Source organism: Rhamphochromis longiceps, linkage group LG8 (genome assembly GCF_057381845.1).
Source record: "Rhamphochromis longiceps isolate RC_006_pf linkage group LG8, R_longiceps_female_GT1.1, whole genome shotgun sequence".
Lineage (NCBI taxonomy): Eukaryota > Metazoa > Chordata > Actinopteri > Cichliformes > Cichlidae > Rhamphochromis > Rhamphochromis longiceps.
In genome coordinates this window covers 8,106,640-8,134,251 of record NC_140564.1, presented here as the reverse complement: position 1 = coordinate 8,134,251, position 27,612 = coordinate 8,106,640, and the positions used below count along the sequence as shown (strand labels likewise).

The 27,612-nt window shown below is 40.6% G+C and overlaps 1 protein-coding gene across 2 annotated transcripts in view; it reads right to left on the bottom strand.

The window, feature by feature from the left end:
- The window catches only part of ca10a (carbonic anhydrase 10 (inactive)a), a 321,179-nt gene extending 296,958 nt beyond the window's left edge, over positions 1-24,221 (bottom strand). The window contains exon 1 of one of the 2 annotated variants that reach the window (XM_085415625.1): positions 23,661-24,221. In XM_085415625.1, coding sequence (XP_085271751.1) covers positions 23,661-23,721 — 61 coding nt within the window. In that variant the 5' untranslated portion in view covers positions 23,722-24,221. Of the gene's footprint in view, positions 1-16,751; positions 17,448-23,660 lie in introns of those variants that run through there. The other variant, XM_085415626.1, reaches the window with a different exon arrangement.
- Between the last annotated feature and the right edge of the window lie 3,391 nt (positions 24,222-27,612).

The following is a 27,612-nucleotide window of genomic DNA, read 5'->3' as shown; positions in this document are numbered from 1 at the left end:
CTCCCACTTATTGTAGAACACACTCACTTACTCTCTATCAAACACAGTTTTCCTACTCCTGCTGCAGACACACATCTGCGCAGGATTATCAGATTAGCAGCTGGAGATTTGGCTTCCCTGATAAGGCCTGTGTGTGGGATCGAGAGTAAATTGAGGCTGCTTGGCTGGTGCCACTGTACAGACCAGACAGTACTGCTTTCTGTGCTTGTAAAAAATTCCCTCCCTACCTGCAGTGTAGTGCTGCCACATCATTGCCACCACAGTCACTTTCTTTCATCCAGGCTTCTTTCCAGACCCCTTTCTTCACCAGTCCCTGCTAGCTTCCTCATTGCACTCTCTCTGGCTGCAGCATTCCCACACAGATACACATGTACATACACAGTCCACAATCCCATCTCACAGTGGTAAATTACAACTGGCATGTAGGTCTTCTCACTCTAGCTGGTTGATAGAATTCAGATTCCAGAGCAGCAGATGTGATAAGCTGTGGCTGCATAGGGAAAGGATTGGTAGCCACTCTGACATGTTATTGTTACTCTCACATATACACAGATGTGTGTTATTTGTCAATTGTGAGGACTTCTTTTTCTAACAGCATTTAAAACATTTTTTAAAAATATAAAACTACTTACATAGATTGAATGGAAAGGCCTCCCTTTCAGAATCAGAATCAGAATCAGAAACTTTGTCATTGTCATGAGAACAACGAAATTAAGAATGGTCCCCGATCATTGCATCATCCCTAGCAATATCAAAATATAAATAAAACAATAAAATTCAATAAATAAAATAGAATACTTAAAATACTAATAAGATATAACAGTAAAACATTCACATACATTCCCACACACATGCTTCAGACCGTGCATAGATTAACACAAGAGTGGTGTGATGGACATTTTTTTGTAGTATTCAGATGTGTTATTGCAGTTGGATAACAGCTGTGTTTGAGTCTATTAGTCCTTGCTCTGATTGCCCTGTACCGTCTGCCTGAGGGCAACAGTTCGAACAGGGAGTGGCCAGGATGTGAGGTGTCTTTTATGATGTTTTGGGCCTTTTTAAAACAGTGGGCGTTGTGTAGAACTTCCAGTGTGGGGAGAGGGCAGCCAGTGATCTTTTGGGCGGTGTTAATGATCCCTTGGAGTGCTTTCCTCTGAGCCCCTGTGCAGCTAGTGTACCAGATGCATATGCAGTAAGTTAGAACACTCTCAATGGTGGCTCTGTAGAAGGACACCAGCAGTCTCTGTGTGATGTTATTCCTCCTGAGAATTCTCAGGAAGTACAGTCTCTGTTGGGCCTTTTTCAGCAGCTCGGAGGTGTTCACACTCCAGGAAAGGTTCTCCTCTATATTGACTCCCAGGAAGCGGAAGCTTGCCACCCTTTCTACACAGTCCCCATTTATGAATAGTGGTTGGATCTCTGCCTTTTTCCTTCTGAAGTCTATTATGAGTTCTTTGGTTTTTGAAGTGTTGAGGAGGAGGTTATTGGCCTTACACCATGACGTCAGCTGCTCCACCTCGTCTCTGTACGTAGACTCGTCTCCCTTGGAAATGAGCCCCACCACTGTGGTGTCATCTGCAAATTTCACAAAGATGTTGCTGTGGTGGCGAGGAGTGCAGTCGTGTGTGTAGAGAGAGTAGAGCAGTGGACTGAGCACACAGCCCTGGGGTGAGCCAGTGCTGAGACTCAGGGCTGTGGATGTGTGATGGCCAACTCTGACTCTCTGTCTACGGCCCGAGAGGAAGCTATTGATCCACATGCAGGTGCTGTCTGGAAGCCCCAGGTCTTGTAGCTTGGCCACCAGTTTGTGTGGAAGGATGGTGTTAAAAGCTGAGCAGTAATCCACGAAGAGCATCCGCACATAGCTACCATGCTCTTCCAGGTGAGTTAATGCAGCATGGAGTGCTGTGGCTACAGCGTCTTCCGTGGATCGGTTTGCTCTGTAGGCAAACTGGTGTGGATCCAGGCTGCGGGGCAGGGCTGCTGTGATGTGTCTGCGGACCAGCTTCTCAAAGCATTTCATTACCACTGGGGTGAGTGCCACCGGTCTGTAGTCATTCAGGCCGGTGATGTGGGGCTTCTTAGGCAAGGGGACTATGGTGGAGGACTTCAGGCAGAGTGGGACAGTCGCCTGTGCGAGGGATTTGTTGTTCCTCCTCCTTTTTCCTCCTTCTTCCCCTTCCCTTACTTCTTTCCGATTTTTCTCGCTATTTGCATGTAACTAAATAAAGAAGTATCAGAAACATTTCCACTTTTGTAAGGTTAATACATTTTCAGGTGGAACTGGGGCAAGGTCTAATGAAATCTAAGATTAGCTGCAGACTGTAAGTGACTTTGTAACTGCAGTAGAGCTGGGCGATAGAACGATAACGATATGTATCGCGATATAACTTTTACTCGATAGAGAAATTCAACAATCGCGATAGACCTCGCCGCTCTGGTCCTCTTAAAAAAAAAAAAAAAAAAAAGGTCAGCCAATCCAAATTAAGTAGCGCAGAGCCGAACCAATCACAGCCGCAGCGTCACGTCGCGTGACTTGTTACGTACAGCACAAGTGCCAAGCCGCACATGTGTATTTGTTTGGGAAGCAGCCAGCCACCGTACCGCCTGGGTAATGGAGGAAATGAGTGTGCCGACTAGAAAAATCAACCTAGCGTGACCGAAGAGAAAACAGATGATGGTTCCAACGCCGGAGAGATTGTCGAACGGAAGAGCCAAAGAAGTTCCGTAGTGTGAAGGTATTTCGGCTATTTCAAGTCTGACAAAAAACAGAGTAGTGTGCACTGTAAATTGTGCCGAAAGCAAGTCTGGAAATACAATAAACTGGTGCATGCGCTACGTCCACACGTACCCGGGTATTTTTGAAAACGCAGATTTTTCTATGCGTTTGCACAAGAATAAAGTTGTGTTGAAACCAAGCACACCATTGCTTTTCTTGTGACATTACAAATAAGTTTGATGTGTCACATGGCCCTCTTCCTAATGAAAAAACAAAAGTTGTATCCAAGATGGCCGACTTCTAAATGGCCACCATGGTCACCACCCATCTTGAGTAGTTTGCCACCTCACATATACTAATGTGCCACAAACAGGACTTTAATATCACCAACCATTCCCATTTTATTACGGTGTATCCATATAAATGGCCCACACTGTAGTTTTCCCAGTGCGAGAGCTGTAGTTTGAGTAAGGTTTAGATGTTGTGTTCTAACACTTTCAACAGTAATCTCCAAACTAACTTAAAATTAGATTAGGCCCCTGGTATAATTATGATTATAGACTAATGGGATCCAATGCTCACAAGTAGTAGAAGTATAAATTGTTCTAACACAAAATCGATACAAAGTTATGCCTCTAAAAATAATCCACAGGGCCTGTTTTAAATCCTCGCGTAGTGATGAAAATTAATCACACGTCATCACATTTTTTTAGCATGGTTGTCATGTAGAGGGCACATAAACGTAAGGTGGATATAATTTAGTCATATACTGTAAAGAAACAATCTGTGTACTGTCTAGGGCTGCTCAATTAATTGAATTTTAATCACGATTACGATCTGGGCTTTCAACGATCATTAAAAATGACTGAGCCGATTATTAGCCCCTCCCTCATTTATCCGCGACACCTTAAAGGCCGGTCCGTGAAAATATTGTCGGGCATAAACCGGTCCGTGGCGCAAAAAAGGTTGGAGACCGCTGATTAAGAGGACCCGAGGGAAGCTCGGAAAGCTAAGCAGAAGTTATTTGGAGAGGAGAGAGTGACTGAAAAGAGAGGTAAAAAAAAACAAAAAAAACCAAAAAAACTTCAGTAGTGTTGCACACTATTTTATATTATATTTTATAAAGTCATTATTCAATACATTGTTATTGTTAACCCTTTAAAGCCAGTCAGAGCAGCACGCTCCGTTTTGTGTAACTATTTTTAAATCCCTGTAGAACCTGAACCGTGTAAGCTAGCGCAATAATTTGTTTTGCATATGAAACCGGAGGAGTTGTACTTACATCTTATGCCATCAGCTTGTCCTCGGTCACGGTTTCCTTCCAAATATAGCTTTGCAAAAATTGCATAAAAAGCACTTGCAGCAACAAAAACATAATATTCCAGAAACACGCTTTGCCGATCCCATCAGCTGTTCGTAACACTTCCCACATTGAAACAGACGTCAGTGCGAACTATCGCATGTCCGCCATTTCCTGCCCGAAACCGGAAGTGACGTCATTTTCGCGGAAAAGGTAGTTTTTTTTTTACTTGTAGGCCTTAAAAGAATATACTGGTGTTTTTATAAGTCATGTTTGACTTTTCTGAATAGTTTCTGGGATGCTTAGAACTCGAATTGCACTGCTGGATATAGTTTATTTTGATGCACATGCGGTTTTCTTTGCAAATTTGCATCATAGGATTGTTTTTTGTTTTTCCTGCAGTATATAAAAATTGGTGTATCTCCAAAATAAAACTATGAAGACACTCAAAATAAATTTCCTGTGGTGGGAAACTAATTTTTGCAACTTTTTTGTATTTAAAGTTTTGAGGGATAAACCTCTTAAATTTCTCCAGTAGAAATATATGTAAAAAAAAACAAAAATGATTTTCAATTTTTTTGTAGTTTATTACACTTTTTTGCAATTAATGTAGTTACTATGGACTTAATGTTTACATATTATTATAATATGTGCTATAACAGTTGTATAGCAACTTGAAATGCTCCCACAAATGGCACTACAACATGTAAAAAAAATAATATAAGCTCTGGCGGACTTGGTTCTATAGTAGGTCTTAAAGGGTTAAATAAATATCGTCAAATAATCGAGATCTCAATTTCAGTGAAAATAATCGTGATTATCATTTTTACCATAATCGAGCAGCCCTAGTACTGTCTGTGAAAATGGCAAACCATAACTCTGCAGTAATTATAGGGTTTTCTATCAAACAAACAGATTGTTTTAGTCAACTGGAACCAATATAGACCAAATTGTTTCAAAATGTATAAATTGGTTTGTGGATTTGTTATCACTGAAACATGCTACTGCAACTCTAGAAGATGTAACATTTTTACAAATTGTATTAATAAATATCTTTTTTTTAACTGCAGGAAGATGTTGAGAACATTATGTGACTTTAATTTATTTATCCAAAAAGATTTGAAAACTAGATGTGAAAAATGTTGGGTAAAGATTCAAGCAAAAACACACCGCAGGTGCCACATGGTTTCAACAGCTACATCAACTCAGAGGAGGAGGGAGTGATTGCAGGCATCCTTTGTGACATGGCTTTTTCTCAGATGGCATATGGCCAGCCAGTAGAAACATGTGTTATTGTCAGGAATACACCAAAGGCCCCAACCCTGTGATTTCATTGCCTTCTGTAAATTTCTAAGCTTCCTGAAGGCTGCATTTTCTCTGAAGGTAATGTGTGATTAACTGCACTGGTCGCAATTTATAACAAAAGGTTTAGCTTGGGGAAGCAGAATCACTGATGATGTTCTGTTGTCGTCCCTGGTAGAATTCAGGTGTTAATATTACTTTGGCTTGGAGCCAGTATTAGGTTGCCTCATGTTGTTTTGAAATTTTCTAGTAATTGGTGACCTGGGAATTTCATTATTGCTTCTACAATTTTGGTACTGCCTCTGCTAAAGAATTCATTATTGAATTTTTTAAACTTTCAAGATTCCATTCATACATGTTCAGCAAGCTGAAATCCCACTTTAGAATCACCCCCAGAGAGTAGAAACAAAAGGCACAGGGTAGAGCTGGGCGATATGAGATTTTTTCATATCACGATATGTTTTTTTCATTTCAGGCGATAACGATATCTATCACGATATAAGCCAAATAACTATATTTGTAAGATTTAAATGTGCCGTTGCTCACAAGTAAAATGTGAAATAATCAGCAGCTTGTTTTTATTTAAATATTTATTTCCCATAATAAGTTCAACAGGGTAGATGTACTTAAGGAACATGAGACTTTTTCAGATAGATAAAGGCAAATATTGCAAACTACACAAAAGGCAGCCGCTAAAGCGTCTAAGTTTCAAAATATAACAAACGAAACAGACTACTAAATTGTCAATTCCACTTAGAAACAAAATATTAATTCTAAAAATAAATCTTAGTTTGTTTTACAGAAGAACAGACAAAACTGACTAACTTTTGTCAATATCCAATAAACTGAGAACTAAAAGGAAATTCTCAATCTCTCCTTGTTGTATAGCTGAGCTTTTCAAACAGTTTTAACAGTTACTTTAGTCTGACAAAAGCCGAATGACGAATTAGCGCTTCCAGTCAGAGACTGAGGCTACGTCCACACGTACACGGGTATTTTTGAAAACGGAGATTTTCCGTTTTCCGTTTTAAAAAATAATCCCGTCCACACATAAAGGGAGAAATGAAAGAAAACGCTGCTATGAACATGCCAAAGCAGCAGGTGGCGCTAGATTCCTAACCGTGCAGAAATGTTGGCCAATCAGAAGTCTAGAAGCCTCGGTGGGAAAAAGTAAACAAAGCTGGGGCATAGAAGCAGAACCGAATCGTATGTGTGGACGGACAGTAACTGTGTGTATATGTAAGCATTTAAACACTGCAGAGAGTACAATTAACAGTAACAGTATCGTAGAAGTTAATTTCACCGAAACAATAACGTGGCGCACAGTGTGACGCATGCACCAGTTTATTGTATTTCCAGACTTGCTTTCGGCACAATTTACAGTGCACGCTACTCTGTTTTTTGTCAGACTTGAAATAGCCGAAATACCTTCACACTACGGAACTTCTATGGCTCTTCCGTTCGACAATCTCTCCGGCGTTGGAACCATCATCTGTTTTCTCGCTCGGTTGATTTTTCTAGTCGGCACACTCATTTCCTCCATTAGGCGCTGGCTCCATTACCCGCTGGCTGCTTCCCAAACAAACACACGTGCGGCTTGGCACTTGTGCTGTACGTAACAAGTCACGCGACGTGACGCTGCGGCTGTGATTGGTTCGGCTCTGCGCTACTTAATTTGGATTGGCTGACCTTTTTTTTTTTTTTTTTTTTTTTTTTAAGAGGACAAGAGCGGCGAGGTCTATCGCGATAGCTTAATTTCTCTATCGAGTAAAAGTTATATCGCGATACATATCGTTATCGTTCTATCGCCCAGCTCTAGCACAGGGTAAACAAAAGAAGGAGAACGGTGATGAGTTTGATAACTAAACAAATGCACTGTTTTCAAACAGTTCAGTTTTACTGCTCAAATATCTGCAAGAGAACCTCTGCATTTAATTTACCTTGACTTCCTAAAATCCACCAACACCACCAAACCATTTTGGATACAGTTAGGCTTCATTTTAGCCACATGAAACTAGAATATGTTACCTTTTAAATTAAAAAATCTAAAAATTTAATGTACAGTTGCAAGTGACCTCACTTGGGTTTATTTTTTGCCACATGCTAACCAGGCAATTCTTTTAGAAATCACAAGATGTTATATATGTTTTTTTTTAATGTTCCACACATACTGCACATACTGCAACTTTTCTTTTACAAGCTTTTACTTTTAGGTGTTCCAAACAGACAGAAATTCTATAAGACAGGATAAGATGTTAACCAAAGCTAAACCCTACCCCCAACACTAGAGATACCAACGTTTGGTTGGATGTTAAGGGGTTTAAAAAGCAGGTCACAATTATACTAGTACCAGACAACCTTTTTACTCCTTGTCCCAATATTGGACACTAAGCTTTAATCTAAATCTCTAATCCAAAATTTTGATGGTACAAAGTTATCTGATGTGGAAACAGTTAGAGGGGTTAAGTCAGGCAAGTCACTGCCTTGCTAATATGCGTATACTTTACCATTTTGCTTTCAAGGTGTTTCAATGTTCTTTGTGGAAGAGAGACACAGGCTTCTTCAAATTTAAGGCTACATATATGCAAAATGCAAAAAGATGCAAAGCAGAGCAAGGCCTACCAGTTGACAATTTATGTTAAGTTTTCTTTATTGTGCTGGGCCATTGTCATATTACAGTGGAAAAGTAATTTCTTACTCTTAATAGATAAAGAACAGCAGACACAAGTATGAGTCCTCCTCACATATAGCTTTTTTTGGAGCAAAAAGATCAATGCTGCAAAATGAAACATATCAGAAGAACTCTTCTGCATATCTGCTGTTTGCTATAAAAAGTGAACTGTGTAAAAGCACACACAACAAATCTTGTTAGATCCTGCAACACAATGTAGCAACACACAAATCAATACTACTCTTTTTGTAATATCTCAAAAAGCTTAATTAATTTCTATATGTGGTTAGTGTGCATGATTTGGTGATTAAAGAAAAGAAAACATGGCGTAAAAGCAGTGTGTTTATTTTCATAATGATGGACAGTTTAGTTAATATTTGTTAGAATAAGAGTTATATCTTCTGAGTTATATCTTATCAAAACAGCTGAAACTAGAACTAGATCACTCTATAACTAATGTGGGTTATCATACTCCCTCCAGAAGTATTTTTCCTATACAATGCACTTCTGTTACATAAAACCTGAATGACCCACCAGGCAAAAAAGCTGCCCTCAGGGCTCCAGACCTAAAGGTTTATACTGGTCTAAAACCTCGGATCTGATAAAAGTGGCCCCATAAAAAACTTACAGGAGCATTGTCTCCAATTTTCAATACAACTGGATAATCAGAGCAATTTCAACATGCCAAAGGACTTCCAACACCACTTCATCTTATCTGTGTTACTTAAAGAAGGACCAAGCAGCAGATGTGTCAACATGTTTACCCCCTTGGGATTGCTGTTACATTCAAGTTGTATCTGAACAAGAGCAACCCATAGCCCTCCTACCCATGACTATGATTTCACTTTTGTTACATCAATTTTTGTGGAGCTGCTATAAAAAACAGAGAGCTCACACCTGAACGCTGATGACACCTAAACAAGATGGGGCCTGTGCTTGGCTTGACTTCTGCCTGTATGCAATCTACTATTGTATTTTATGATATTTTATCAGCCCTATTCTTTAATTTATGTACCTATGCTGCTCTGATTTATGACTGTTCTTCCGTACTCCACATCAAAGAGTCTGTGGAACACCTTTATGATGATTGGGACAGTTATAAGAAAACTTTCCCCCCACCATTTGGGTGCTCCTTTTCCTCACCGGATTACTTCTTGCTCCTTACGAAATGTGCCTCAGGCAATCCTAAGAAGAAATTGAGGAAAAGAGGCTGTAGGGCCGACATCCAAGTGCACATTAGACAATCTGGAGGCATCCCCGGTTTTTGCTGCCGGTTACCCTTCCAGATTTGGTTGTAAATGCATACTCACAGCCACTGCAGGCTGGGTCTTTCTCATCTGATGCTCTGATTTGTGTCGATTACTGTGTCCTCGCAGTTTGCATTGCAAAACCAGTGGCTGGTCCCACTGGTTTGGTGGCGCAACTGTAGACCACGTGATTGGACAAGGTGTTTGTTGTCAGTTCCACTTCGACAAGCTGATGAGAAACCGGTGCTGCCAGCATTTATTCGGATTGCCCTTTTGAACACCTGCTCCATCTCAAACAAATCCTTCTCCCTGAATGAGCTTTTCACAAGAAAAAACCTGCATTTTCTGTTTCTCATGGCAACATGACAGATGGTGAGTTCATTCACCCCAAACAAACTTTTTAGGTGCTCCTATCTGGGTGCCCCCAGTTTAGGTCACCGTGGTGGAGGACTTGCTGTTGTGTTTAAAGATAGTTACGCATGCAGAGGTATGCAAACTGAAAACTATTGATCTTTTGAGTCACAAACAGTTAAGGTTGGCTATACGAAAATGGTTTATTGGTAAATGGCCTGTATTTGTATAGCGCTTTACTAGTCCCTAAGGACCCCAAAGCGCTTTACACATCCAGTCACCCTCCCATTCACACACTGGTGATGGCAAGCTACATTGTAGCCACAGCCACCCTGGGGCACACTGACAGAGGCGAGGCTGCCGGACACTGGCGCCACCGGGCCCTGTGACCACCACCAGTAGGCAACGGATGAAGTGTCTTGCCCAAGGACCCACGATTGTGTTTTAATTTATCGCCCTCCTGGCACTGCTACTCTGTTCTTGATTTTACAGACTTCTTATCTTCTATTATCAACCTGGAGAAAGCTTTGCTTCTTGGGGATTTTAACATTCAACTGAGACCACTGCTGAGAGGTTCTCCGTCATGTTTGACAGTTCTCTACATTCTATTGGAAATGATGTAAATACTCTTATCCAGTCCTTTAATAGAGAATGCTCATCCATTTTGGATCAAGTGGCACCTATTAAAACAAGCTCCATCTCACAAGAGAAGACATACCCTTGGATAAACAAGTCTACATTAAACCTAAGGAGAACACATGCCATAAAACAGAATGACAATAGAAGAAAACTAAACTTAAAGTACACAGGCTTCATCATTCACATCTTCTTAAATGATACAGTGAAAAATGTAAGATCAGAATATTTTTCTAGACTCATATAAAAAAAAAAACAAGAGAAATCCCAAGAGCTTTTTGACAAAATCAGTGCCATTGTGTTCCCAGATATGGTACCTCTAAACAGGGGCGTCACTAGGTTTTAACGACAGGGTTGGGCTTAGCCCCCAAGAGAAGCACACGATATGAACGAACATAGTGCATGAGCACAAAATTTCACAAACAGAAAACAAAAGACTGAGGAATTGCTTTTCAAAGTTTTGGACAGATTAAACATCTTAGGCCACAAATAAATTTTCAGTGCGTGAATTCATTTTCTTCTGTTTGTGCCTTAGCTTGGCACCTGGTTCAGGGATACCGTAGGTGTTGCAAAGGGGCCTTGGTTTCCTCATACAGTTCTGTGGCAAATGCATCTGAGTGTTTGCCCTTAAGTGTGTGTCACACACAATTTTGTCTTCTGCCAGGTCTAAAGTCTCTTTCTGCAGGAACTTGTGGAGTCATTCGGTTACAGACAGAAGTGTGTAACATCAGTAGTGCACAGACTGCTGAGAACTTGCAGAGCTTTGCTCTGAGACCAACAGCTATGGGGGATCCAATGGCAGATAGCAGGCACTCCAAAATGGCAGACAATGTCTCAAGAACTGCACTAACTGATAGCAACTGACATGCCCAGCGAGTGTTTGAAAGTTGCACAAGCTCAGTTTTTGTCCATCCAAGCTTTGACTGAGCCTCCATGAACTTGTGATGATTGACTAGGGAGATGCTGAAGAAAGAATACACACACTCCAACAAGCTAAAAAGCTCCACAGCCTCTGGGACAGCCTTGCAAGTATTGCACAAAACCAGGTTGATTTGATGACCATAACAATGCACATAGCCTCAGGATGGAGCATTCTGAAATGTGCTTGTACACCTCCAGTGGAGCCACTCATAACATCATATGTTTGTGCTACACACTTAAGCTCTGCAAGACCATTGTTTTGGATCTGCTACTGAAGCTCATTTGCAATGGACTGGGCATCAAATATTTTTATCTCTGCAAGTGCAAGAAAACACTCCTTCCCTGCCCCCTATGCACATGTAAAATCCTATGCACATGTTTTGCAAACAACAAAGTTTGCATCCATTTACCTTTTACCTTGATTTTTTTAAATAACCATTTCAAACTATTTACAGAATTGTTCTGCATTCAACGAGATGCCACACAAATTATTATTATTTTTATTTATTTTTTTATTTTTTTTGTCCCGTTTGGATCTTTAGCCATCAGAATTGTTGTCTTAAGGCCAAGAAAGATGCCAAGCGGATTTATTTTACCAAGTGGATCATCATGGCCTTGCCATATTGGTCCATTTGATTGACCTTTATTATAATTATGTATTTATTTTATTTTCAGTTGCTACAAACGGGACAGACATGACTGGGGGATAGGACAGGGAGAAAGAATGAAAGAAAGAGAGGGAGAGAAAGAAAAACAGAGGGGAGAAGAGACGGTGAGAAAGGGGGGAAGGAAGAAAGAAAAACAAACAAAACACCTGAATCACCTGTATGGAGAGAAAAAAAAACAGAAGAGAAAGCAAACAAAAAAAGACCAACATAATAAATACAGCACCATCACAATAAACTAGCTAGCAGTAGATAACAGTAGATACTAAATATTAAACGCTATTATGCAGCACGCAAGATAGACAGCGCACAATGTGCTTTGAGGCAGCAGCCAAGAAAGGTGTAGTCCGTGTCTGTGAACACCCGTGTGTACACCTGTGTGCATACCTGTGTGGATCAGCATGCTTGTATTCCAAAGGTTTCTCCATGTAACGATCTGCTAGGGAGTGTGGGGAGCCACAGCCCCGTCCTCCAGGGTATGAAGCAGGTATGGAGGAGATCCAGGCCCCAGACATCCAGAGACCCCAGAGTACGAGGACCCGAGGAGACCACCAAAAAGGGGGACAACCGTGCCATCCTCCTGGGAAGAGCTGAGTAGAGCCCCAAACGAGAGGTCACCCAGCAGCTACGGAGCAGAGGCCAGAGGGGGTTGCAGTGGCGTGCCCGCGGGCTCTGCCGGCAACCAGCTGTGCCAGAGAGGACACCAGAGGCCTGAGGGCACCCCACCCCCCGGAAGGGGCCCAGCCGGGCCACAGGCGCCAGACATTCTAAACCCTTGTTTAGACCAGTAGTGAACCAGTACATACATGAGTGCCCAGCCCCAGTCGACAAGAACCACCAACACACCAACGTCTGAGGGCATCAGCCACTGGCAGGGAGTGTGGTGAGGGGAGATAGGCCTCCGTACTTTGGAGGGCCTGAGATGTACCCAGAGAGGTTGAGTCTAAGACCCAACCTGACATATAGACACAGACGAACAGGCGCACGCAGACACAAACGTGCATTCCCACCCCCATATACACACAAATTATTTTTGTCACTCCAAAAAAATAATTTCTGTCCACTATAAAGGAGAACATCATAGCCTGATACCTGCAGGTCTGACAGTAGCAGGTGTATCACTCCTTTTTCTACCTGGAGACAGCAGTCGCCTCATTGTTCTGACACACAACGCAAAACTATCCACAACACTACACACTAACTACACAAGACAACACATTAACTTCACACCCCAAACACGCTAAACGTCACAAATCTCTCACATCTCAAAACTCGCTCTCTCTCTTTTTCTGCTGTCTCTCTCTGGCTCTCTCTCTTGCCGTCACTCCTAAAACTTCCCCTGTTTGTTTCCTGATGCGTCTTATCATCTTTTTTGCTGATGACATTCAGCTATACTACCCAATCAGAGCGGAGAGCTTATGATTTTCAGAAGACTTAAATGACTGTTTAACAGACATTAAGCAATGGTTGAACAACAATTACTTACAGCTAAACCCAGACAAAACTGAACCTTTGATTGTGTCACCGGACAGTGTAATGTCTGGCTTTCAACAGTGACTGGGCGATTTAGGTTCCTCACAGAAGCATAACCTCAGAAATCTAGGTGTTATTTTTGATGAAGTTTTTTCTTTAGAGCAAAACTTAAATCAAATGGTAAGTAGAGCTGGGCGATAGAATGATAACGATATGTATCGCGATATAACTTTTTCTCGATAGAAAAATTAAACTATCGCGATAGACCTCGCCGCTCTTGTCCTCTTAAAATAAATAAATAAATAAATAAAAGAACAGCCAATCCAAATTACGTAGCGCAAAGCCGAACCAATCACAGCCGCAGCGTCACGTCGCATGACTTGTTACGTACAGCACAGGTGCCAAGCCGCACATGTGTATTTGTTTGGGAAGCAGCCAGCCACCGTACCGCCCGGGTAATGGAGGAAATGAGTGTGCCGACTAGAAAAATCAACCGAGCGTGACCGAAGAGAAAACAGATGATGGTTACAAAGAGATTGTCGAACGGAAGAGCCATAGAAGTTCCGTAGTGTGAAGGTATTTTGGCTATTTCAAGTCTGACAAAAAACAGAGTAGCGTGCACTGTAAATTGTGCCGAAAGCAAGTCTGGAAATACAATAAACTGGTTTGCACCTTTCGTCCACACGTAAACGGCGTTTTTGGTCACTGAAAAGGAAGATTTTTGAAAACTCAGTTTTTGCATTTACGTGTGGACTAGAAAAACGGAGAAAATGCAGCGTCAAAGGTGTGCGCATTTTTTGACGTCACACTGTGCGCCACGTTATTGTTTCGGTGAAATGAATTTCTACAATACTGTTACTGTTAATTCTACTCTCTGCAGTGTTTAAATGCTTACATATACACACAGTTACTGTCCCTCCACACATACGACTCGGTTCTGCTTCTATGCCCCAGCTTTGTTTACTTTTTCCCACCGAGGCTTCTAGACTTCTGATTGGCCAACATTTCTGCACGGTTAGGAATCTAGCTCCACCTGCTGCTTTGGCATGTTCATAGCAGCGTTTTCCTTCATTTCTGCCTTTATGTGTGGACGGGATTATTTTTTAAAACGGAAAACGGAAAATCTCCGTTTTCAAAAATACCCGTGTACGTGTGGACGTAGCCTCAGTCTCTGACTGGAAGCGCTAATTCGTCATTCGGCTTTCGTCAGACTAAAGTAACTGTTAAAACTGTTTGAAAAGCTAAGCTATACAACAAGGAGAGATTGAGAATTTCCTTTTAGTTCTCAGTTTATTTGATATTGACAAAAGTTAGTCAGTTTTGTCTGTTCTTCTGTAAAACAAACTAAGATTTATTTTTAGAATTAATATTTTGTTTCTAAGTGGAATTGACAATTTAGTCTGTTTCGTTTGTTCTATTTTGAAACTTAAACGCTTTAGCGGCTGCCTTTTGTGTAGTTTGCAATATTTGCCTTTATTTATCTGAAAAAGTCTCATGTTCCTTAAGTACATCTACCCTGTTGAACTTATTATGGGAAATAAATATTTAAATCAAAACAAGCTGCTGATTATTTCACATTTTACTTGTGAGCAACGGCACATTTAAATCTTACAAATATAGTTATTTGGCTTATATCGTGATAGATATCGTTATCGCCTGAAATGAAAAAAACATATCGTGATATGAAAAAATCTTATATCGCCCAGCTCTAATGGTAAGAATTAGCTTTTTGGATTTGGGAAACATCTAAAAACTTAGATGTATGGTGTCAATAAGTGAACTTAAGATGATAATTCATGCTTTATTCTCTACAAGACTCAACTATTGTAATAGTCTATTTACCTGTCTAAACAAGAAAGGGCTAGCTCGTCTACAGGTTGTTCAAAACTCAGACTACTGACCCGCTTAACCCTTTAAGACCTACCATAGAACCAAGTCCGCCAGAGCTTACTTTATATTTTTATATGCTGTAGTGCCATTTTTGGGAGCATTTCAAGTTGCTATACATCAATACAACTGTTATAGCCCATATTTTAATAATATGTATGCATTAAGTCTATAGTAACGGCATTAATTGCAAAAAAAAGTGCAATAAAGTACAAAAAAATTGAAAATCGTTTTTGTTTTGTTTTTTTACATATATTTCTACTTGGACAAATTTAAGAGGCTTATCCCTCAAAACTTTAAATACAAACTAGAGAGCGAAAATTTCAGAAGAAATTTTAAGTGTGCCTCTGCCGCTGCTAATCAGTGTAGTTTGCCATTCATACGGCTACAGAGAGGAAAACCAAACAGAGCACCCATTGTCCACCATGAACTATGGTAAAAACAAACACCGCTCGCGCCTCACAGATGACAGCTTACAGTTTTGTGTAAAGATGAGGTGACTTCGTACAGCCCTGATTTGCAGACGCTGTGCACAGAGGTTCATGAGCAGAAGTCCCATTGTACCACGGCAGACCCGACAATGTTTGCATGAACACGCTTTGAAGCATTACGTTATGGACCACTTTTCACACATGGTTGGTGTACCCACACAGCCGGCTGTAGCTTTTCAACTCACAGCCCAACACACACCCAAAAAACAGCTGAGAGAGCACAGACTTTACACCCGTGGGTCCACCTCCCCTGCAGCGGCACTGCAGACCACACCCTGCCACACACATCAAACACGTAAAATAAATATTTATGCTCTTTTGCATTCACTTTTTGTTTTTTGTTATTTTTACACAGTGTTCTGACTGATTAACAATGGTCTACAGCCAATCTTGTGTATTATTATACAAACTTTGGTTGTAAGATTCAGATAACTATTTAATAAAAGCTAAATATTTTATATGAGAGTAAAGAAAAGTATATCTTTGTGTCCCCCTTTCCCTGTTAATGCCCTACCTGGCCCCCTGGCAAAAGCTTTGCTAGATCCGCCGCTGCACAGTTACCAGCTGTCAGCTACACAAAAAAGGATATTGGTGTTATTTGTCTCTCAGAAACAGTTCATAACTTCCCTTCAACTCATTCATGTCACCTAAAAGGTAAACCTGTTTCTCCATCACCAGTTCAGCTCTGATGATTCAGTAAGGACATCTCATGGTTTGGACCAGCCGTTTTTTCAACTGTGGCTCCAGCAAACATCAGCTGATACTAGAAATTAAAATCAAATGAATTCTAACAACAGCTGATCAAGCTTAAACGTGCTGCTCTTGTTTAGTGCAATAAACAAACAAGAGAGAAAAGCCAATCATTGATCAGTTTCATGACTGAAGTTTCAACAGGCGAGTGAATGACAGGCCAGGCTGTCATAAAGTTCAACATCAGTAACTTAGGGCGCACACAGCTGTATAGAAACTCTGTCGTGCTAGCTAGCACGCAGTATGAGTTATTGTAAAAAGTCACCACAACGAAAATAAACTACACCTAAACTCGGTTTATATCTGACGCAAATAGAGTGCAGTTCATAACTTCTTACCTGAAATTCAGTTCACCTCACGCTCCGACCGGCAGCCGCCTGCTCCTCCTGCCTTCGGTTTCCCTGATCCACGATTGAGCTCCGCGTTAGCCACCACCGGTTGATCGGCGGCCGCCTTATATGTCTCTTTCCCCGCATGACCTTTCTGTCATACACCGGTGAATAGCTGCCCTCTGTTGTAGCTCCGCGTTAGCCACCACTAAACAACTCAGTTATTTTTTCCACATCGACCAGCACCATATAAACGAAAAATAAGTCCAGCTAAGACAAAGACTGTTTGCGAGCGATCGGGGGTGAAAGGAGTTAGAGACGCATCACTGAAAGCCCAGCCCGGGTGCTTTTTAGCAAAGGGTCGCTAGCGGTGCTAGGTAGCTAGCCGGCTAGCAGCAACACATAAGAGAACTTGCTAATATGGGATGTCTTGATAAAACGAGCAGATATTTGAAGTTTACACACCTACATTCTCGCATGAAAATATCTTAAAAGTTTATTTTGTGACCTAGAAACACTAATAAAATACATATAAAACGAAATGGTGGCCGCCATTGTTTCACTCGGTAGAGGCGTGCTATGAATTGTGGGATATGGAGTGTTCCACCAAGCATACACCCTTGCGGTTACCGTAAGTATTCAATGGTTCGCGCAACCTTAAAAATTCCAATGGTTCCTGAAATGTCTGTGAAGGTTCTCAGTCATCCAGGTCATCGTAGTCAAAGGAGCTTGCAAAGAAAAGCGTCTGGACTTCTTTAAGTTGCTTGAAAATTAACCCTTCAAGCAACTTAAAGAAGTCCAGACGCTTTTCTTTGCAATGGTTCCTGAAAGCAGCGACACTGTGCGCGCCGTTGATGTTGTCGTCATTACGGTAATACAAATGTGTCTAACCGTTTTTCCCCACTCGGCGACACACCCGCCGGGGGTCAAACTCTGGTAATTGGTGATTCTGTTCTCAGACATGTGAAGCTAGAGACACCGGCAACCATAGTCAATTGTCTTCCAGGGGCCAGAGCAGGCGACATTGAAGGAAATTTAAAACTGCTGGCTAAGGGTAAACGTAAATTCAGTAAGATCATAATTCACGTCGGCAGTAATGACACCCAGTTACGCCAATCGGAGGTCACTAAAATCAATATTGAATCGGTGTGCAACTTTGCCAAAACAATGTCGGACTCTGTAGTTTTCTCTGGTCCCCTCCCCAATCAGACCAGGAGTGACATGTTTAGCCACATGTTCTCCTTAAATTGCTGGCTATCTGAGTGGTGTCCAAAAAACAATATGGGTTTTATAGAAATTTGGGTAACCTTCTAGAGCATAGGTGTCAAACTCTGGCCCGCAGGCCAAATTTGGACCGCAGCCTAATTATATTTGGCCCGCGAAGCCATACCAAATGACTATTAGAGCTGGCCTACTGGTATTATACAGCTAATATATATATTGTTTAGTATAAAGCTTTGCTTGTTCCATATTCAGTTTTTCAGCAAAACGTGTTCAAGTCCATAAGAAAAGATTCATTCTCATATCTGGAGGAAGATTTTTTTTTTCAATAAATATTAATGTTAGCCCGCGACTTTGTTCCAGATTTGAATTTTGGCCCACTGTGTATTTGAGTTTGACAACCCTGTTCTAGAGGAAACCTGATTTTGTCAGGAGAGACCCCTACCCCATTTTTGATGGAGCAGCTCTCATTTCTAGAAATCTGCCCAAATTTATTAACCCTCCAAAATATGACTTTCCAGAGTTGGGACAAGGAAGCAGTCTTACATTCCTCTTTGCAACTTCTCTCTTCTTTTTATGGACGCACAGTGTGAGCACTCAGGTCGCATCAGAGCATCGGGCCATATAGTGTGAGACCCTGCATCGTGACCTACGAACTTCTAACCCCTGCGAGTCAACCGTACAGTTTGAGCAGGAGCTGAATCGCGCGACTGAAAAAATCGCACAGTATCTGCCCAGCATAAGTCCCTGTTAGTACATAAATGAATAACTGATCAACAAATTGATTTACTCTGCCTGAAAGAAAAACCTTGTTACACCATAATGATTATGTTAGTTTAAATGAATCAACACCTCTGAGTATTACAAATTGACAGAATCATTGAAACACAGGCCAGAGGGGATGTGTGGCAGAAATCTCCCACTCCAGCTTGTTAATCAACCAAAGACCTAGGCAGAATTGTAGTTCACTTGAAAACCTGAAGCTTAGCCCTGTCCACCCTAGCTGGAAAACTCAAAAAAAGTTTTATTTGTTGTTCTCTATTGTCCACCTGGGCCTTACTCTGACTTTTTATCTGATTTAGTGCTCTGCCTAAGATAAAATAATTGCTGTTGGTGATTTTAACATCCATGTAGATAATAAAAATAACAGCATCAGTACAACATTGAATCTATTACTAGACTCAGTTGACTTCTCTCAAAGTGCAAAAGAACCCATCCACCATTTTAATCACACTCACACCATTTAACAGTGTTTTCTGAAAACCCACTTTGTCTGATCATTTCCTAATAACATTTAAATTTACAATAATGTATTACACAGCAGTGGGAATAGATTTCATCACAGCAGATTCAACCACTGTTATCTTCTTCGATGCCTTGTTCCAACACAGTGCATATCCATAAAGATATTTAGAAATCACAAAAAAGTAAATTCATGGGTATAATGTCCAAAAGAGTAACTAATAGCTAGTTTGTAAAGGTCACCACCTACTAACATCTATTCTCAAAAGAAAAATGGGGCTGAAAATGTACTAACAAAGTTGTTTACTAAATTTTTGAAACAATATTCTTATCAGAATTATAATGGTAGCCAGTGATGCTTGAGCTACGTGCTGTGGTGACCCCCAGTGAATAAGAGAAAAGCTGAAAATAGCTTGTAGATGTGGTGCAACTTAAATCAGATTGTGATTGATGTGTTGCAAATTCTTTATAGTGTACTGGTGGATTGAAACAGCCCTACTATGAGTATCCTTGATTTCCAATGATCCTCCACTTCATAAATTAACCTAGGGGTTCTGTCACAGCACCAAGTGAGTCAGCCTCATGTTCACTGCCATCTTAGCGACACCAAACTTTGCATCTTGATTACAGCATAGATTAAAGCCTTGTCAATTACGAGACTTTTGTGTCCACAATCCAGGCTCAACTGTGCATGATAGGCTGCCTTTGAAGTTTTGCTTATCACAGTCCACATTCATGTGTGTGTATCTACATTTGGCTAATAAATGTATTCCAATCCATCAGATATTTGTTAAAGAATAAATGTCACTGAAAGGAAACTGCTGACACATTATAGAATCCCAAGCACCATCAAGCAAAGATTTTCACTGTCAAATGTGACTCAGGCAACAAGTACACATGATGACACAGAAGTCTAAAGGTTAGCGCGCATGCCAGTGTTTAACTGAGCAGCTGAATGTGTACATGCCCACACCAAGCCTCAGGAGTAAAGAGAATATTAACATGTCCTTGGATTCACTGTTACAGAGACCCAAGTCAATCTCTGCCTAGGTTCCACTTACTCATTTCCTTTGCAGCTACTGACTTTTAAAAACTGAACTGGATAAGAAATACTAAAAGATGATCAAAACTGAAAATCTGAACATCTAAACATGTTTAGAGTGGATTAATTTTCCCTCATCTTATTTGGCAAAAGTACAACTACATGTTGTGAATAGCCTGATATATTTAGGTCACATCACCAGGAATGATCTCTGTGGTGCTGAGGATGTTGTAAATTGCATGCACAAGCAAAATGAATGGTTCACAAATGACATATGTGTAAAAATGATGTCAAAATAGCTCTTTTAGAGCCAATTTACACAACACATTTATGTTGGAGTTGAAATAAATCAAAGAAATTAAAACCTTGAGTGATATATAAAGATGAATACTGCATTTTACTCAAACTTCCAAAATGGACAGGTTTGCAGCTAGTAATGTTATTGCTATTCATGCTGTGTTTAGGAATGTCATGTATAAATATGTTTCAATTAACTGTGTTGAAAAATGTCGTTGAATTGACATAAGACATCTCATTTGGTTTTAGAATAACTGGAACAAATTTGGAACAGATATTACTATCTGATAGCTCTTCCTTGAAGTTATTGCTTCGTATCAGCACTGGAAAACATAACCTGGCATCCAGTCTTGATGATCGTCACTTCCAATAAATATGGTAACCACAGAAGTAGGGGAGTGACGACTAAACATCCCCCAGAGACTGCAGGTGTATGCTGCGGTGATGGAAATGTTGAAACAGCAGGCAATGATGGCAAGGCAGCAGAAGCACTGACACATCAGAGGGAGAGATGGGATATTTGCTAAACTGCTAAACAGTGAGGGTGTGTTTAGTATATGATATGAAGAGAGGCATACATGTAAGTCTGTATGACACTCTCTAACTGAAGTTACCTGCCTCAATAAGTTCACAGGGTTTGTTCCACTTGTGTTATAATATTGTATCTTTGTGTTTTTGCCAAGGAGGCAGAACAGGTCATCAACCAATTGGAAGGTTTGTGGTTTGATCCCTGCCTACTCCACTCTGCTTGTCAAATATCCTTGGGCAAGTTACTAATCCCAAGTTGTTCTCCAATGCATCCATTGGAGAGAGAATGTTAGATAGAAAGCCCTTAAGAATAGAATAAAGTGCTTGCATGAATGTGTGAATGAGGCATAAATCCCTTTAAGTGCTCAAGTAAAGTAGAAAAGTGCTGTATAAAAACCAGTCCATTTGCTTTGTTGTGGTCTGCTGGGAGAGCAGCACCAGACCTGGTGACAACAATAGACAGGAAGAAAAAAAAGATCAGGATGGCTGACTCTGTGATTGGCTGCAAATTGGACGTATTTAACCTCCTAAGACCCAAACTCTTCCACGACATGCATTTTTAATTTCTCTTTGACATTTGGGTATATTGGGGCCCGATGAATGTAAAAGCAAAGAATTACCAGAGTTTGTTTTGTTTGTTTTTTTTACCTTATTTTTGTTTTTAAGAAAAATAAGAGCCACATATGAGGATATTTGTTTAACATTTTGATAGAACAGTAGCAGTATAATGCCCTTGTAAGTGGATATCAGGCCCATGTAGAGCAAAATTGAGTATTTTGGTCGAAATAACCCAAAATGTGATGTCCACATATGTGGACTTCAGGTCCTAGAAGATTAAATTGGTAAAGAGGGGGGTAAGCAAAACATTTATCCATTATGACCTCATCAGAACACTAGCAGATTTAAACCTAGGGTCTTCTTCTGTATCACTGGGTTTCACAAGTATGTGGGAACAATAAGCACTGACTGTGCAGAGACTTGTACAAATAAGATCACTATAACGTAGATTGAGAAAGAAACATAATCTTTTCAGATGTCGTTCATCTGAAGAACCAGCATTTAATCTATTCATTTTCAACCAAGTTTTGGTTCATAAACTTCATAAAGGGACATATTTTAAAAGGCCATAATTGACTAACTAGATTTAGCACAGAAAACACTGCCCATGGGTGACTGATGCTTGGGGGTGGATAGATGACTATTATACCAGATGCTAGGGTTAGAACAACTGAGATTAAACACTAAACACTAATGTATGTGATGAATGATGGTGTTTGACAGCTGCAGTAAATCTCAGCTGTATTTTAAATTCCACACCTCTTAGCTGATTGTGTTTCTGAAAAGCACATTTTTCTTACTGGGGCTGACAGCAAGTTAATCCTCTACCTTCTTATTCAAGTTTGTTTAATAGTGTTGAAAAAGAACAGCGTTGTCCGTACTAAGCTTTTAATTACAACCATTTTAAAACAGTCACTACCGGAAGGTAGGGAAGGAGTGAGGGAGGGAAGCTAGGACACTATATAGTAGGTTGACTGGAATATAAATCCTTTTCCCTCCCTGACATCGTGTAGGTACAAAAATGAGATAAGAGCTTAGCGTGCATAATGCGTGAACACGGAGGATTTACGCACATCTTCGTTGTGAATTCTCAGGTTTGCGTCATTTCGAAAGACGGATAAAAAATAAATAAATAAAAGCAGAGCAGTAAAGATAACCAAATCGTGTCCCTGCTGTTTATCATCGAGGCGCGGATACGTGTTTAAAATGAAGCTTCGCTTGTTTGATGCGCATCGGGTTTTTGGTCTGCAAATATCTGTCTTGTTCTAAAATCTTACGGGTAAATTCGGACAAATTTAGAATTTTAAAGACAAAAAGGGCCACAATTCTTTCTTTTTAATTATCAAAGTGCTTTTAACATATCGATAAAAGAAGAAACGTGCTCTATTAGGTACGGAGTATAGAAATGGGCGTTGAACTCCTGTATTTGCTTGAAACATGAGCTAGAGTAAAAGCTTCGCTCCATCGGCAAGCGCCGAAAGCTTAGGTACATCTGCTGCATGACCTACAGCCCCAAATCTGCTCCTCATATCGTAGACTGCAGCGCACTCAGCGGTGCGCATAACAGCTTTATGTGACAATAACTCTAAGTGAACTGTTTCTGGAGCCTAGAGACTTCACAAAAACTGGAAAGGACCGGTGAGGAGAGACTGTGGGAGTTCTTCTGCAATGCAACCATCGAGTGACCAAAATGAAAAAAGAAAAAAAAAAAGTCAATCTCGCGTTATGCGTGTGTCAAAAGACTGCGCATCAGTTGCTGGAGGCGATACCTTCTCTGTTTTTGAGTCCCACATAAAAGGTCACATACACGCGAAGAGGTATGTATAGGTGAGCAAAGAGAGAAACAACGAGAATGATTCTCGCCAGGCGCACAAACTAGAGTGCATTCTGATGCGTCCCCCTCCACCTGACCATTTCCTGCACACTAGTTTGATAAACCAAATCTCACCCATATCAGACAGAATTTCAGAAAAAAAGTTCCAGATAATTCATTGATGAATTGTTTTTTTTTAAATATACCCACAACTCACCTGATATACAAACAATAAAATTAGCTTGAAGAATGATCAGTATCTCCCAAATTATATCCATTCTCTGTCTTCATTCCACGTACATTACGCACCAGCATAAAAAACAAACAAATCAGAAAACGAAGCTTTTTCAGATGCTCTGTGCCTTTACGTCGGATCCTGCTGTACCTCTTCCACTGGGTATTTTCCTTGCCACGCACATAACAGGCGATTAAAGCCTTAGGAATAAACACTGCACGTTCCCACCAGATTCCAAAGATGGGTAAAAAGAAAGAGAAAAGCCAAACTGTAGCGATCCTTCGTCAGTTCACTGTATTATTACTCCAGTGCGCCATGGAACGGCCACATCCTTCCATCCATCCGGTGCTGTTTCACACAGCGGACATCCCCTTATTACCACGTAAAATCGCATATGATCGCTTCAGGAAATTCTGTGTATCGGGCGTAAAATACAGGGGGAAAGCCTGCGTTAATGACTGGTGGGACAGCGGTGGGATCCGTGTAACACCTGGAGACGCCTCACAACTCTGTGAACTCGCAACGCCAGGTGCTGAGCTTCCGATCGAGACTTCTCCCCGTCACCGCAAGGGACCAGTGCCAAGTTTAACCCAATAACATCAAGACTTCCGGCAACAGTTCACAAAATAAAAGTACTCGCTTATCGGCGCTTGTGCATTTTCATGCATGCACACAGAACTTAATCAAGGTGTTGGAAATCTGAAAATGTGAGGACAAAATACATTTCTATAAAACAGGCACCCGTAAGTTTACGATGACAGCATTCCAGCATAATTAGTGCAAATTTATAACATATACATGATAATTAAGTAATTTGTAAGTAATAAGTAATTTGTTAACAGCTGACCTAGATTTAATTCCTACCATAAGCTTTTTTCCTCTGTGCGTTGCTCTTGTAGTTATTTTTTGATTTACTCATAATCCGATAATTTCCAATAACGTTACACGTGAATATGTTCAACTCTGCTTTCCAAAGACACAGAAATTTATGGGCATACCAGTGAAATAAATGACTGTGTGGGAGTTCATATCACTCTTTATAGCCTATTTGTTTCATTTTCGATGCACTCTGAGGTCATAGCAAATTAGAACAAACATCCTAATGAGTGATTTTGCAGAACTACGTTCTATGTATAGAGTTGCTAATTATTTGGCATTATTGCAGGCAAACCAGCCTATGAAATGGATGAAACACATCGTGACTGGGTTTCCGCTCTACACAAGGGGCACTCCGAAATCCCTGCTTCGAACATACCACCATGCTAATCAGATTACTTCTTTCATGTGAGGGTGAAGAGGTGACCCTTCTGGATAAGATGGTGAAGGTTTGCTGCGTTTTGGTGAACAGTGTGGTAGTAAAACCAGGGCAAAATGAAACTTGCTCTTGTTAAATATTCTTAAGTCTTGTACTGTATAAATAGCGGTAATTTTTCAAAAGATACAGTAAATTAAGTAGTGTTAGTAGTGGATGATATCATGTAAACGCTGTCATGATTTTGTATAAACATTTTGTCATTTGTAAACTATAAATGACATGGATTCTGCATTATAACTGATATGATGTTCTATAAAGTGGTTTTAATAAAAAAATAAAAAAGGCAAAAATTAGTTTGTTTCTTTATTCAACTTTTGAACAGTGAAAAAAACAAACAAAAAAACCCAAAAAAAACCTTTTGAACAGTGGTACTCAGTACGTATTCAGTAAATGCAAATTATTTACATGGCAGTGCACTTCAGGCATACATCTAGACCCCCTAGATCAGGGGTCAGCAACCTTTAAGACCCAAAGAGCCATTTGGACCCAGTTTCCACGCAAAAGAAAACACTGGGAGCCGCAAAGCCGTAATGTTTTGGTTTTTTTTGATTCAGGATTATGTGTATGATGAGCTGTTGACACAGCCTGAAGCTGGATCATGTGCACACACAGAAAACACTAACACACAGAACTCAGAAATTAGAACAGCCATTTCTACTACTCAAACACTTTTGCATTTGTTGTTTATATATTGATCAGATTTATATTTTGATTTCTCTTAGATTAAGAATAAAATGCTTTGTAAGTAGGAAAAAGAGAAAAATTAATAATAATTTTCTATCACATATGTTTTGATTTTAAGACATTTGAGCCTCTCAGCTGTGATGTAGAGGGGCTGGGGGTGGGACTTGGAAAATTTGTTTGGTGTTTTGTGGTGCTTGTGTCAGACATGGTGCTTGTGAAGTCCCTCTATAATCTGCACAAAGAGACTGTATGTATTGACATGACATTTTAATGTGTTCTCTCTGTTTTTACATATGACCTCAAGAAGCAACCCCGGAACAGATCAAAAGTAAAATTGTTTTTTGGACTGTTGGGTGGATACATTCCCTCTGGCTGACATCCACCATTGTCTGTAAGATTTGGCTATTTTCTGTAGGCAGATAACATGCCACATGGTTGCAGCTATGCTGTGTTGGAATTCTTTGTGTTTCAATAAACCCACTGTGTTTAAAGGATAATGTAATGACTTACGTTTTTAAAACAGATTTTGCCCGCAGGCACCCCTAGATCCTTTATGTTTGTGACAAAGCTAACTGCCAGAGACCAAATGCTATGGTGAAGAGTAAAATTTGCCACTGTTAGGTGTGGCTGTGTGCAGGCAGGAATAGGACCCAAGGTGCAGACTCCGGAGACAGACGTGAACTCAAAAAGGCTTTACTTTGGTACTCAAAAATATAACATAACTGAAAAAAACTCAAAACAAACTTAAACTGGAGGAATGACAGAACACACAGCTAGGAAAACGGTAGATCGCGACACGGACACAGAGAAACACAGGGCTTAAATACACAGAGGGAGCAATCAGGGAATGGGTAACAGGAGGGAAACACAGCTGGGGCAAATCAGAACTGACGAGACCAAAGAAGCATAAACTGAACACACTGAGAAAAGACAGAGACCTTCAAAGTAAAACAGGAAACACATAACACAGACTGAACAAAGACACAGACTCACATGCAGGCACTACAAAGGGCACAGAGACGTGGAAACAGGGCAGACACAAACACTGACTGAACACGAGGATATAGGAACTTAAGATACACATAGACGCGAACTAGACAAGGGGATGCAGGTGATAGGGGAGACAGAGCAACTAAAGACGACAGAGACATAAGCCATAAGACGGAACTCAAAGAAACCAAAAACTAGGAAGTATAAATAATATCAAAAACTCAAAAACCCTGGGTCGACGACCCAGGCATCCTAACAGCCACAGACCACAGCCACAGTCCAGTGTGTGACAAACAATGGCACAACAACAACAACTCACAATGACTGTTTACGTTTTTCTTTTCTTTTCATTTAATTCTTTTTTCTACTTTTTGTCATCAAATTGATTGAGAAAAACTGTAACTGAAAACAACTGAACAACTGATGATGAATGCAAATATATTTCTCTCTTTGCTCCTCATTATCTGTGCAGGCTCAGAATATAACTACAAGTCTCAAAGGTCAAAAGGTTCTCCTTAAACAGTGAAAGCTTAGTAATGGCCGAAATATCAGGCACATTTTTGGCCTCTTCTGTTTGTGTAACCGTGGATGCAGTTTAGAAATTTCACCACTAGATGGAGACGTTGTCAAAGGCACATACCTTTTGACAAAGCATTTTTCTTTGTTAAAAAGTTAGACAAAGCAAATTCTGATCTGATTTGTTCCGTCTCATCAGAGGCAGAAGATAAACCATCTACAGCTAAAAAATAAATAGTCAGCTGCGCCAGATTGGACAGAGCCCTGGGCCTACAAGACTGAGGATCCCCCACTCCCCGGAATGTGCCCGACCGAGCCACAGGTGCCAGGCAGCCCCCGTGAGTGAGCCAGTACATACCTGAACACAGGGGACGAGGGCATCAGCCACCGGCAGGGAGTTTGGTGAAAAAGAAACGATAGCATGCTCCA